The sequence below is a fragment of the Rhinolophus sinicus genome, chromosome 4 (assembly GCF_057876585.1).
Source record: "Rhinolophus sinicus isolate RSI-liver-muscle chromosome 4, RSI-T2T, whole genome shotgun sequence".
NCBI classification, from domain to species: domain Eukaryota; kingdom Metazoa; phylum Chordata; class Mammalia; order Chiroptera; family Rhinolophidae; genus Rhinolophus; species Rhinolophus sinicus.
The window spans coordinates 17,348,634-17,362,839 of record NC_142504.1 but is presented as its reverse complement, the minus strand read 5'-3'; the positions used below and the strand labels follow the sequence as shown (position 1 = coordinate 17,362,839).

General features: G+C 41.0%; 1 protein-coding gene across 5 annotated transcripts in view; it reads right to left on the bottom strand.

Moving 5' to 3' along the window:
• Positions 1–14,206, bottom strand: part of IGF2BP3 (insulin like growth factor 2 mRNA binding protein 3) — a 117,439-nt gene that overhangs the window by 14,104 nt on the left and 89,129 nt on the right. For all 5 annotated transcript variants that reach the window (XM_088797699.1, XM_074340851.2, XM_074340850.2 and 2 more), the window contains 4 exons: positions 12,009–12,143; positions 10,614–10,736; positions 8,261–8,396; positions 6,597–6,722 (listed from right to left, as the gene is read on the bottom strand). In XM_088797699.1, the coding sequence (XP_088653825.1) occupies positions 6,597–6,722; positions 8,261–8,396; positions 10,614–10,736; positions 12,009–12,143 (520 nt within the window). The remainder of the gene's footprint in view (positions 1–6,596; positions 6,723–8,260; positions 8,397–10,613; positions 10,737–12,008; positions 12,144–14,206) is intronic.

Sequence of the window (14,206 nt, the reverse complement as noted above, 5' to 3'; positions counted from 1 at the left end):
TTGCCTTTAAGTTAATGGTCAGATGCATTATCTTGAGCCCTTTTCCCTAAACCTTCAGAGGTGAAGGACATTCACAGGACACAAGCTGCTTCCCAGTGGATTTCTGCCAGGTGCTATCGGCAAAACTTCCTTTGGACCTGGTTGGCCGACTCTATGCTATAGCTTGAAAAAAAAACAAAAGAACAAAGCTGCTCAACTGAAAGTTTGCCTAACTGGTGAAGTCTGCCAGTGAGTAATTCCTAATCCTCTATCATGAGGCGATACAAGAATGAGCAAACAGTATAAGGTTAAGCGTATTTACTTTGTGGGGAACAGAATGTAAGACAGCACAGAGGCATGGAGACGAGCATACCAGCCAACACCAGACTCCAGGAACCTGGGAGGATGCCAGTGTTTTCCTTGGGCTTGTGAAATAGATACTCCTGGGTCTTTTTGTTTTGTTTGAATGGATTTTGGTCTGGAACTGGAACAAAGTTTACTCAACTCCATGACCTGAAAAGAATATTGAAGTCTTCAAAAAAGAAAAAAAAAGGCAAAGAAGCTCTTTCCCCATAACTTAGTGATCAAGGCCTCTTAGAGGTAATAAAAGTGTGCAATGAATTACCTACTTTGAAATTGTCTACTGACAAGAGCTGCACCCACAGTAAGAAATCCTCAGAAAGACGAAGAGACTCCATGAAACACTCATCTGATCTAAAACTCCCTTTCAACTCATACTGTTTCTTCAAGAGCATTTTCCCCTAGCTAAGACCTGAGGAACTGCTCACATTTCTTGCATCTTCCATCAGCAGAAAGTTAGCAATTTTAAGGTTACACTTGTTTTGGAGACTTCTGGGAAGACTCTAAAGACGCTATCAAAATTATGAAGAAAACAGCACTTGGGGTAACTTCTGCCAACCCCAAAGCAAGCTGCCAGGTCCATCCAGCTACGGATGATGCTGTCTGCCAATTCCAGCTCTTGCTCTGTTCACTAGCTGCCAATTGCCTCTTCCCTACTGTTGGAGCATTTCTGAAAGGAGCATTTCCTGTCATTTATAAACTTGAAGTTTGCCAATTCAATATGGCATGAGCCAGCTGCTGGGCAGGAACTAGACAGTTTTTGTCTGTTGGAAGAACCAACTCTTTGGCTCTCTGGGAAAAATCAACCTGGCAGGTTCCAGGAAGAAGGGTATGTTGTCGGGGGAGGGGTGGGCAACGTTCTGGAAGGAGCAGAGGCAAGGGATGTATCCAAGGCAAGAGGCATCCATTCCACTTTCATGTTACAAAGCAGAAGTGAGAAAACATGAGGAGAAAAATGAAACAACTGTAAAAGAAAGAGGAAGCAGTGCATAAAAATAGAGTCAGATTCTTTGAAACATTTGGTCATCAAAACGTACTCCTTGCCAGGCAATACGCATTTAAAGTAAAAGCAGAGATTTACTGCTAACCTACAGGGCATTGAGGAGAGAGACAATCTTAGTAAGCTTTTCTGTGAGAGCGTCTAAGGCCAGCAAGCTTCTGAGCAGCAGCTGTGGATGCCAGACCTTGATGGAGGGTAACCACCAAGGGTTGAGAGCAAATATCTGCCAACCTTCAATCCTCTAGTCTGGGTTTGTAAACTGTCATCACAGACCTTCAAGACAATGTTCTTCAGCAAGAAGGAAAGTGAAGCCAAAGAGAATCCAAAGACCATACGAAGCAATGGTAAGCAAAAAAGAAAGTGGTGACCGCTTATTAGTGATTTGGGTTTAGAAAAGGAACAAAGTCTAATAATAGACAGTAAGGCAAAGCTATTCCAAAACTAAGTATGCCTCCCCCATGAAGTTACAGACTAAAAGAAAACCTGTTAAAGAATTGTTCTCTGAAAAATTAAACCAGAAAATTACCTGACAGCTATTTGGAAGTAAAATTTACTCTAATTGGCATCCAGAGACATAATACAATTCTCTGAAAGTGGTGTTTTCTCTTTATTAGATGAAAATAATCCGCAGGAGTGGAATTAGAACACGGAATTTTCTCCTCCAGAATTAATTTAGAGTCTGCTCTTTTTTTAGAGGGTGGGGGAGGTGGGTAAAGGGGTAGAGGGAGAGCTTAACACTTACCTCTTGCCTCCCAGGCTTTGAGAGATTCCTTTAACATGTAATATGCTAAATCTAGGGTGGGCCCAGTCAAAGAACCGTCCTCGGCACCTAGTCACCTATTTAGTTATTGACTCCATTCCCCAGCTTCTCTTGCAGGTAGATGTGGCCAGGTGTTATAGTCTAGCAAACATGACACCAGTGGAAGTGTGAAAAGCAGTGTCCTTAAATGAGGTGGCTGCCAATTTTTTGATCCTTCAACCTTCTTGCTGGCTGGAATCAGACTCAATGGCTGGAGCTTGAGCAGTCATGCTGGGCCAGGAGACGGCATTCTAAGCCAATAGGCGCACCAGGCCGAGATGACATGGCAGAACTAACACCAGAACTACCCTTCAACTCTCCTCTTGAAAAAGGAAAACTCATTTAAGCCACATTTTTAAACTTGTAACACACAGCCAAACCTAATCCTGATAACACAGCATGCCAAAATATATTTAGAAGCATGAAAACAGACATGTGGCAGCATCCCACAGAAGGCTTTGGCCTGATAGTTGCCTGTGTGTTGGAATGACAGGTGGTGCAGAGAAAAGGGGGTAAGTTTTTCCACTATACTTTAAAATAATGCCTCAAACAAGTTATAAAAAGGGGCATACATGAGTGGTGTGTGTTTATGCTTATTCCAAATATTGTCTCCCAAGCATTAGTCTTGATAGGAGATATTCTCTCCAACATTTAGGTCCACCCTCCACAGACTAATCAACATTCCTTGCAGAATAGTTCTTGACAGTGAATGGGTAACAAATAGCTCCCGCTGACCTTTACAAAACCAGCTTCCATCTACTCCCACTGAGATTTTGACTCATTTTAAGTTCAAGGTGGGGAACAGCCTCTTAACCAGTTAAGAAACAGAACAGCTGTTGTTAACCTTGGCTACACACTGATGTCATCTATAGAGTTTTCCAGAATAATGACACCTGGGTCTCACCCCCAACCCCCTACCCCAAGGTGTGTGTGTGTGGGGGGGGGGGGGGGGGGGGGCTCTAATTCAAAAGGTCTGGGGAAATTCTAATGTAAATAACAAAAAAACAAGTTTTCCTTTTAAGTCAGGGAGAAGGCTCTACTTTACAGAAGGTTGTCAGCTTACAGTGTAAAAGAAAACAGACATAAAGACAGGACTATATGATAAGGGCAAATGTCAGCAATGGATGTTAAACCCCCTGGGTGAAAAACTGTTGAACCAAATACTCACACATTCTCAAAGCACTACTGATTACTTCTTAATCCCAGGTTTTACAGTGGAGAAATTGGACAGACACGACCTTAATCATATGATCAAATTTGACCAATAGTGACACACAGTGACATCATTTGCTCCCCAGTGTGACATACTGAGAAGATATTCCTGCCCCAACAGAAGGTATGATCTGAGCCTAATCGTGTGCAGGCAGTCAAATCCAAATTAGGGGACAAGCTATAAAACCACTAGCCTGGATTTGTCAATGCCATAAAGAAGGGAAAATGGGGGCTGAGGAGGGAGTGCTGTTCAAGACTGGAAAAAAAAGAAGACTAAAAACATGACAACTATATGCAGTGTTTGATCCTAGATTGGATTCTTTATTGAAAACACACAGATATATAGGACAGAATTCGGGTAACTGGAAATTTAAACACAGACTGCCTATTAGATAATAGTATTCTGCCAAATTTCTGATGCTATTGTGGCTAACATCAAGGTGAATGTCCTCAAGAAGAAACATTCAAAATAGTACAATATTCTCATTAATAAGCACCTATAATTATAAAGTTTGCAAAAATATACACCAGATGTCCAAGAGAAGATCACGCACCTCTATAAGAGGAAAAGACCATTGTGGGCACCTGTTTTTAAAAACCACAAAGGCAAAGATTTCTTCCATTTTGAAGAAGGTAGAAAAATATGTCTCCTTTCCACTGTTAAGTTCTATGGAGAATTCCTGAGACATTCTTTGAGTTCCAAGGCAGAGAGAGAGAGATGAAGTTAAATCTATAGAAAAGTTACAAGATCACACTCATCTTCGGCAAACACATGCAATATCTGCACAATTTGTCGACTGTTCCAGCTGGTAGGTGACAGATTTGCATTGAATGGTTTAGGTGGTAACTACTACACCAATATAGGGAGATGTCCGGTGTAAAGCTGGGGATTCCATTTTCTTACTGCCTAGCACACACGCAGAGTAAAATGCCCATCGGAACTATGCAGAGAACACGGAATGCTAAGACTGTCCACATTTTATCCCATTAAGAATGAGAATTTCCCCAAACAAACAAACAAACAAACAAATAAATAAATAAAGAGAATTTCCTTTTCCTGCCCTTGAAACCAGGCCAGTTGGGGTTCTGAGCTCTTGCTCTCTTGCAGTGTTTCCACTTTTTCTGCTGGCAGCTTCCGCATCTTTTCCTGTTCTCACTGACTGTTCCTATGTAATTGGACCTATGTGATTTCGTTGTAAAATCTCAGGAGAAGCAAAGACCACCTATTCCAGTGAGATCTTCCTTATAGCTTATTCTTGGCTCACTTTCAATAAAACCAAGATCACTGACCTCCTCCTCCCGTTCTTAATATAAAACAAAATTGCTACTTAAGTCGCTGACATTTAAAATTGTAAAAGTGCTTCAGAAATATATATGATCTCCCTTCTCTTAAACCAATCTTAATTTTTCTAACATTAACAACTTAAGACACAGAACCGTGTCATTAAATCAGAAAATTGACTAAATTCAGAGACTATTCCTATTCTTTTATTCGTGTAATGAAAAAATAGCTACCTAGCAATTCAATATAGGCATTTTTTTACTACTGAAGCATCCACTTAAGTGTATAACACAGATGATGCCCAAAATTGTTCTGAAATGCTCCCACTCAGAATGTGAGAGGCTTTACTCATGGGAACATGACATGTAACCAGTAGAGAGAGAGAAAAAAGTTAAAGTGACAGTTCATTATTTTTTTTGTTTCTGTTTTTGACAGTTCATTTTACAAACTGGGAACGTGAGGAACAGAGAAGTGAAGTGATTTGCTCAAAGAGAAACCTAGGTTAGGGCAGTGAGCAGAAATGTAGATTAGATGAGAGCTTCCCTAGCACAGAGTCCCTTTAAATCATCAGCTCCTTTTAGCTTTCAATAAACGTCATTTTGCACAAAACTATCAGAGATAAGTCTGCCCTCAACGCAATCATATTACAAATGCATCTATTTCTAATAAAGACACTAGCAGGCATATTAGAGGTCAAGTCCATGTACTCTCAAATTCCTATTTTAGGCTCACTTTTATCCTCTTCTTAAACTTTTTATATTATTGAATTTTGTGAAAACTAGAAACAGTTGACCTGAAAGACGAGTCCTTCCTTAGAGAGAATTCATCTAGTTCAGTTTCTTCATTGGGCCGGTGAGACAACAAACTGAGAGCAAAGAGGAGACTGACCCGCAGTGATGCAAACCCTGGGCTCTCAACTCTTTCGCATCAACGTGCAGATGCGTCAGCTACCTCCCAGCACCGTTAGCTGTGGGGGGAAGCTTCCTTTAACGCATGAAACTAGTCACACTTGACATAAAGCTGGAATTCTGAGGCCTATCCTTAGATTAATAGGCTTGTTGTATGGTTTCCAGGCCCAAACATGTTCAAGGGACAGATGAGTTGCAGGGGAAGATGCAAAGGCTGATAAGAAGAGGGCATAAGCTCAGAACACCTAGCAGTCTCATGGTTTCAAGGATAGGCAGGGCAAGTCTCATTCTTACAAGGATAAAATATGGATAATCTCAGCAACCTGTGCCCTCTGTAAAATTCCAGGGACATTTTACTCTCCACGTATCCTAGACAGTGGGATCATGGGACCCCCCCCAACCTATTCCACCTGGATATGTCCCTAAATTGGGGTAGGAGATACCACTCAAATGTTACATGACAAGGAGAAAACCAAACAGGAAGGGGGAGATGTAAAAAGAAGTCATGAAAGAAGATCCTTGAGTGCTGTTAATTTTAGTTCACATGATTGTCTACCCCCAATCATCACTGATAATACAACTGACTTATGAACTACTTTGAAAAAGAATTATTACACAAGATGCCTGCTATGCTGCAATTATTTTCAGACTATCACTGGTCTATTTCTGACTTCAGGGAAAATGCTATTCTCAAAAAGCAAATATAAAAATAAGATTTATTTCTTAATAATTTATACCTGTTTACAAAATAAATAAAAGCTATTGAATGTTTGCACACACACATGCACAAAACTATGTCTTTTGATATTTGAAAGCACATGTTGACAACTCTACCACCCAAAAACTTCAAAAGAAATAATGCACGTTGTCTGTCTCCGAAGAACTAGGTAAGGTTCTAGTGACCAGACCTGGAAAGCATGTGATGCTAAACTGATGCTAGATCGCAGGGAACAATTTCCTGATTTTTCCCAGTACACATCTCATGTCACACTACCCGAAGGCAACAAAGTCTATGTCCCACTCAACCATAAAGAAAGCCGAGGCATATCATCTTACCTCAAACTGTGGGTAAGGAGGAGTCATAGCTGAAGGGGGCCCTGAGGTGGGAGGCGGCATCCCCGAAGTGGGTGGGAACAGACCCAAGGCATTCAGATTTAATCCAGGAATTAAATGTGCTTGAAGCTGCAACAGGAAAAAGGTCCCTTCGTTTTACAATGAAAAGATCAAGGGTCACTGAGCATTCAGTAAGTGAAAATAGTCAGATTGTGGCTTCTTGCCTGGTAGAGAAAAAATCATTGTATTAAAAATCAAATTTTAGAACCAAGGTGCTCCCGTGTGACTCCACTTGAGTACAGAGTTTATATCTGTTTCTGTTTCTTGGTATTTTAAAATCCGTGTGCTTGTTTGCCCCCCTCCTTGATCTAAAGCCACACGGGGTTTCTCTAAGCAGGGAACACAGCTTCCCTTTTCTTTACGACCAGCTGACAGCGCTCAGACAAATGTGTCCTCTGCATACTGTGGGCACACGGTGAATACAGACTGGAAATTATGCATCAGTGGAAGAAGTCAGCAAGCAAGGTTTGTCCACTAAAAAGCAAGCCAGATACTATATAGAACCAGCTATTACGAGATCGTTACTCCTTGGGTAAAATTTGGCAGTCATGGGTCTAAGGCCCTAAAACAAAGCCAAGGTGTTTGGAAATCAGGTGCCATCTGCATGTGACGGCTGCAATTGCACGTATCTTTGGAGTGGATCCAGGAGCCCACAAAGGGGATTTTTGTTGTGGTTTAATTTTCTAAGGGTTGAAGAAGTAAGGTGGAGGTTAGAAAATTAGTTGAGACTTGAGCATACTTGAGAATCTTTTAAGAAGTCCCAATTGACTCAAACATTTGGATGAGCAGTGATACCGTGAAGGCAGACAAGCAGTCAAGTGGGGTAAACGATTAGCATTCTCGGCTCTTCTGACAAACGTATCATTTTCACATTTTCCTTCTTTGAGATGTAATGTTTCAGGTGACAGGCCCAGCTGAATATTTTTTCAATCACTTACTTGAAAATTCAAGATGTAGTTTTGAAACATTACATCTTCAGTACCAGTCCATCCATTAAGGAATGTTGGCAATTCACTTTTGTCTTAGTTGTCCTACACAGATGATTTTTTATCTCCAAGGTTTATGAGTAACCAAGTAAGTTTTCAATTTGTATTCATAACAGCTTTTACATACACTGTATCTACTGTAATTCTAATAAGCATGCAACGTAGGCAGTAGTCCCATTTTACAGAAGAGGAAACTGATGCTTAGAGAGACCAAATAACATGTCCAAGAGAATAGAGCTGCAGCTAATAAATGGTTGAGATGGGATTCAGACCCAGTTTACACACTTCTGAAGCCCACAAGCTTACTATACTTATCTCCCTCAAATTAACCTTGTGCAGGAGACAGCAACCTTTTTTAGGTTGTATGTATTAGCCTTACCTCACGGATGAGAAAGCTAAGTCTCAAAGACTGAATAATTTGCTAAAATCACAGAGATAGTCAAACCTAATGTCAAAGCCTGTGTCTTCCCAACTCTCCCCAGACACTCACTACGGTGCTAAAAATCAATGAGAAACTCCATCTAATGATGACACCATTAAAGAAATCAATATTAATGCAACTGAAAACGTCTTATAACTATTCATCAAAAGAAAAGACACATCCTTCATATTAAAACTAACATTCATAGAAGCAATATCGTTTTCGTAAGACTCCCTGATTTTCTTCATGATCTCTTCCTCAGCCTTGGCACATGTTTCCACACTGCCTTTCACTGTAATGGTTCGCTCCGGGTTGTACAGCGTCAATTCCTGCAACCTGCAGGTTGAAAACGAGAGGAAAGAAAGAGAATGGAAATTACAGGAGGAAGACAGTTAATAATAGTTCAGCCACAGATGGCAATTAAAACCCAAATGTGGAGGCTGGCAGTATGTAAAAGTGAGGGGTTAGACGTGAGGAAAAATGAGTCAGCTCCCAAAGATGTGAAGCGCAGAACAGGAGAGGAAATACTTCCCCCTCCTACCTTCTCAATAAAATGACTGGGTGTACATAGTTAAACTAAGCCCCTGTTTTAAACAGTGTATTTCTTGACCACTTACATTTGAACCATTTTCACAATTTAAAAGTGGAATATAAAGAAAATGAATGGAGGGATGTACAGTTTTAGCAGAAACCAAGAACCAGATGCACACAACCTTTAGCGAGTACGTTCCTCGTCTGCACTGACTAATTCTAGGCATAATCGGCATTCTCACACAATTGCATTATTTTCTGGGTCACCAAGCAAGGAATAAGCATGGAAACAGTCCAAAAGGGCAAACCAGAATTCATGTGTCTAAACTTAACATTTTGCCAGTCATTTTAGAATTTAAATCAAAGCAGGCTGAAGGAAATCATGTAAATCAATCCATCTTGACTAAATTTTTTAAAAAATGGTCACTTGAAGACCATTCAGACAACTAAAAAGTTAGAATGCAGCAGTAATAGTCCCTGCTTAACCCAGGTGCTGCTGAATCTTCAAAATCCACTTAGATGACACGTGAGCCAGTCAACAGCCTTGAGAGGGAATGCGGGGGAGCTACTTACCATGGAAAATAAGATTAAGGACATAGATGGAAAGGATACGGAATATTGGTTTAGCTCTCCTTCATATTCCTAGAGTTACAATTCTCATTTTCACTACTAGCAGAATATCTTAAGCTAAACTTGAGCCAGAGGAACGGGATATTATTCCTTTTTCCCCCTACAAGTTGCTAAATATGTACACATCTACACAATAAGACTATTTGTCTTAGACCACTTACAGAAGTGCATTTCTAATCTCCAGTCCCAACCCACCTCTCCCCCGCCAAGGATGTTATATTACAGTTTTTGAAATAGCTGCTTCTAGAATAGCTTTTAAGATTTTTTTTCACTTAAAACCTTCCCCTTTCTGAACGTAAACTTTGAGACAGGGTAGGATCATTTATTATATTTACCACTTTGTGAGGTTTTTTTCCCCTTTTCTTTCTTTACAACCAAGCAGGACTTTCCTACTTCCTTACCACCTCTTTATCTGAAAACTCCTTGCTACACAAACATGCTGCCTCAGTCTTTCCCTACCATTCTTCCTTAGTTCATCAGTCTCTTCCCACCTGATCTTTTTTGGACACTCCGATGGAAACTAAGTAGTCATCCTCAGATGAAGAAAAACCTCCTTCCATATAATTCCACAGCATTCGTGGACCCTAGGTGTGGTAGCCAGCCTCCAGGACGAGCCCCTGCCCAGTGACGTGCAGTTCTCTCCCACCCGGAACAGAGCTGACTTGTGTAAGCACCATTAGAAGAATACAGAGTGTGACTTCTGAGGCCGTCTGTTAGAAAAGACATCGCTGCTTGCACCTTGGTCTCTTGGACCGTCCACTCTGGGAGAAGAGAGCTGCCCTGTCTTGAGGACACCCCAGCAGCCGTGTGGGGAGGTCCTTGTGGTGTAAAACTGAGGCCTCACACGAACAGCCAGCATTGACTTGTCAGCAACATGACACCTGAGCCAGGCCACCCAGTTAAGTTGCTTCTGAAGTCCTGATGCATAGAAACGAGGTGACCAATAAATGTTTACTATTGTCTTAAGCTGCCAAATGTTGGGATAATTAGTCACACAGCAGTGGATAATAAACTGGGTTATGTACTCTGACTTTGCAAGTATATGTCAGAAAACTTAGCCAAAACTTCAACTAGGAAATAGGAATGGAAACTATTTAGTGCTTCCTGCCTCTTTAGTGGGAATAGCTAATACTTTCAATATAGGTTAGAAACAGATAGTAGATAGTAGACTGAGTTTGAGAAACAAAGTATAAGTATGGCACTACAGGCTAGCTCAAACAGCTGTAAAACTAAGCTTAATATGTAACCTACAGCTTAAAAACAGTGTTTGAAATTTTTCAAAAGAAAACAAAACAGCTATAAAATTGGAGAAGCTATGCTTAATATGTAACCCACAGGGTAAAAATATTTGAAAATTTTCTAATTCAAACGAAATTGTAAGGCAGCACTTACGGAGATATCGTGATTTTAGTGTCTGTGTCTTGTTCAATTTTTTTAAGATTTCTTCCTTCCTTACCAATAAGACGGCCTACAAAGTTATTATGGGCTAAAATCTTCAAGGGAATCTCTTCCGTGCTGTAAATTAAAAAAAAGAATGGTCATGAAACTAAGGTAAGGAAATGTCCTCTTTGGTAGAAAGACAATATTCATTCATTAAACATTTACCTCCTACCTACCATAGAGGAAGCATCATGCGAGGGAGAGTTTAAAGCTTACTGACCATTAGCCTACATTCTAGCAGTGCCTGAATAGAGGGGGTGAAGAAACATTAACAGGTATCTGGATAGAAGTTAATCTTTAAAAGTTTTCTTTTATTCATCTCAGGGAATATCTTCCAATGATGGATTCTGTTAGCTCTCTGAAAACACTGCCTACTCAAATCCATATTCCTAAACCCCCAATACCAGAACACAATGTACAAATGCAAAATAGTATGTTTTTAGTATAAATTTTAAAATACATACCTGGCGATACATGCACAATTTATACAAGGGAACAGAAGAAACTCGACAGTGGTTACTCTTTAGGGGAAGAACGTAAGAGCAGGAAGCAAGGGCTTCGTGTTTCATTTTGTACCTTTCTGAATTTCCAAGGCATAGACACGTACATATCACTGTTTAAAAGGTCATTGGGGTTATCTGGATGATGGGCTTTTTCTTTATTTTTCTCTATACTAAAAAAGAATTAAAATCTTATAGCACCACATAACACCTCATAACTAAAAATACATTTACTGTTTTAAAGGTCCCTACAAATTAAATGTTGGTGATTACGTCTCCGGGGACTTTACCCTGGAGTCTACTTTTTTGCGTAGCACTGGGCTGAACGCTAAAAGCACAAAACCCAACCTCCACTCACAGTTTCTGTGGAAAAGATATTTAGAGTTCCAACCTGGAACATCCAAATAAATCCCCAGTTTACCTTAGCACGAGATTAGGGATTTCCCCCACCTCCTGACTCCCTGCTGCTGCTGCCGGGTGGGCGGGGCAGATGATGGGAACAGAACCCCCATGAACTCAGAGTAAGAGTGAGGAGTTGGGGCCCTGCCTTGGCTAAATCCCAGAGATACTTCCTGGACCTCAGGTGGGCTTCTCATGTTCCCCAGTCGCCTTCTTCTACAGCCAGACTTACCCCATTACCACCACTCACCCCATATCCAAACATGAGTGAAAATAAAATATTTTAAGGACTTATGCTTTACAACCAAATCAGTAGTGCCAACCTCTGTAGCTCATTGGGACAGCAAGTCCTTCTGTTTGTTGTCAATCCCCAAGGATGGTGTCATAGAAAGCCACAACAAAACAGCACGAATATCAACCTCTTCATCGGTTCATCCTCTTTACTCACAATTTTATATCTTGAGCTTCCTTATGCATAATCTCCAGAATAGACTTACAAGCCGCAGAGGTGCCTTCGGGGGTAGAGAGGATAGTAATGGACTTCTCAGCAGCACCTGCGTTCTCTTTACGATGGACATCGATTCTTCGGGAGGGCACAAGGAGAGAGGAAAACAAGAGCTGTACACACGCATTCGCAAGAGTCTATAATGACCAATTTCCAAGTCATAGGACTTCTGGGCAGAGCGGATGACTCACTTCCCTCAAGAGCATAAGCTCTTGATAAACTGTCAACATGGGTGCCCTAGAGATGAATTTTAATTCCAGGAACACTCCTCTGTCTTCCCTCAATCTGACCAAGCAGGGACATCTTTTCATTCTGCCCCTCCATATCTGCTTAACGCTTCCCTTTAGGTGACAGAGAACAAACATCTCATGTCAGCGAGCCTTCAGACAAAGGCTTCCTTCTGTTCTAAAACAAATAGGAACTGGAACTCATGCCAAGAGGGCTGCAGTTGGAATCCTACGAGCCAGGCTGAACTCCCTGGTCTACACAGTTTCTCTCACTATTCATCATCTGAGATTTCGCTCATCTGGTTCCTTTTGCAAGGCTCTTCCTACATTTTACCTCCTTCACAGTGGAAGGTCAGTAACCAAGTGACAGGAAAGGACCCCAAAGAGATGGCAATTCTACTTCAAAGGAATGCAAATGGCCAATCAACACAAAATGTTAAACCTCACTAGTAAGTAGATACACAGCAATTAAAGTAAGGTGTATTTTCTTCCAGCCCTGCAAATATTTTGACAGATAAAGTTTGGCAAGAGGATGGGTAACTGGGCATACCCATAGGTTTGGTGGGAGGGTCAAACAAATTGGCAGAACCTATCAAAGCTAAAATGCTTATCACCTTTTGACTCAAGAATTCTATTTCTCGTAACGTCTCCTACGTGGGTCAAGAGTGGTGCTTTCACCCTCGGCACTATTGACGTTTGGACCAGCTTAATTCTTTGTTGTAGGGTCTGTCCTGTGCACTGTAGCATGTTTAACAGCATCCCTGGCCTCTGCCCACTAGATGCCTACACCATATCCCTGTTCCAATTGTGACAACCAAAAATGTCTCCAGAAATTGCAATATCCAAAAGGGCAGGGGTGGGGAGAGTCAGCTGTGGTTGAAAACCACTGGCTTAGGAATGTTCACTGGAGCACTATTTACAGTAGAAAGATAATTGGGAATTACTTTAAATGCCCACCAGGAAGATATGGTTAAGTAACAGTGTATCCATACAGCTGTTTAAAAACATGTGGTACCAGGTACCAACATGGTACGAAGTCCTTGATCTCCCATGAAAAAACGCAATACATACCATGCTGAGATTTCTCCTTTAAAGCTACACTTGTTTGTAGGCACAAGGAAGAAGTCCTAGAAAGATACAGCCTCAGCTTAACAATGACTACCTCAGGAGCTGAGATGAAGACGGGGAACTCTTTGGTTTTTTCATTTGCAGACTTGTACATTTTGCATTGAATGCAAAACAAGTCTGCTATTGCTGGAAAAGTACAAGAAAGAAATCAACTATCCAAAAAAGTGTGTTCAGAGAAAATTAGACACCTGTGAGTCCCTTTGGCCACTCAAACACAAGAAAATAAAGCCATGGGAATGACCACTTCATCACACCGATTAAATCGAGGTTTGGATTTCATTTTCCTAAATATTTAGTTGAAAACTGAAGAGACAGTTCAGAAGTAAAACCTATCACTAAAAATAAGGATAATGGGGCAGCCGGATGGTTCAGCTGGTTAGAGCACGAACCCTCAGCAACAAGGTTGCTGGTTCAATTCCCTCATGGGATGGTGGGCTGCGTCCCCTGCAACTAAAGATTGAAATGGCGACTGGACTTGGAGCTGAGCTGCGCCCTCCAAAACTAAATTGAAGGACAACGGCTTGGACCTGATGGGCCCTGGGAAAACACTGTTCCCCAGTAAATCTTTTTTTAAAATGTTAAATGAATGAATGAATGAATTACTGTAGAAATGAAACAAATAAGGGCTAACTAGAAATAACCAATAAAACACAGTGCCTTAGATAATAGCCCCAATCTCAGAACCATTTTTCCAGCCACTGTTTCAATCCCTGGTCAATGTTAAGTATTGCTTATCTTCCAGTAGGTAACATGTTGAACTCCCTCCTTCCAGTTTATTTCCACCTG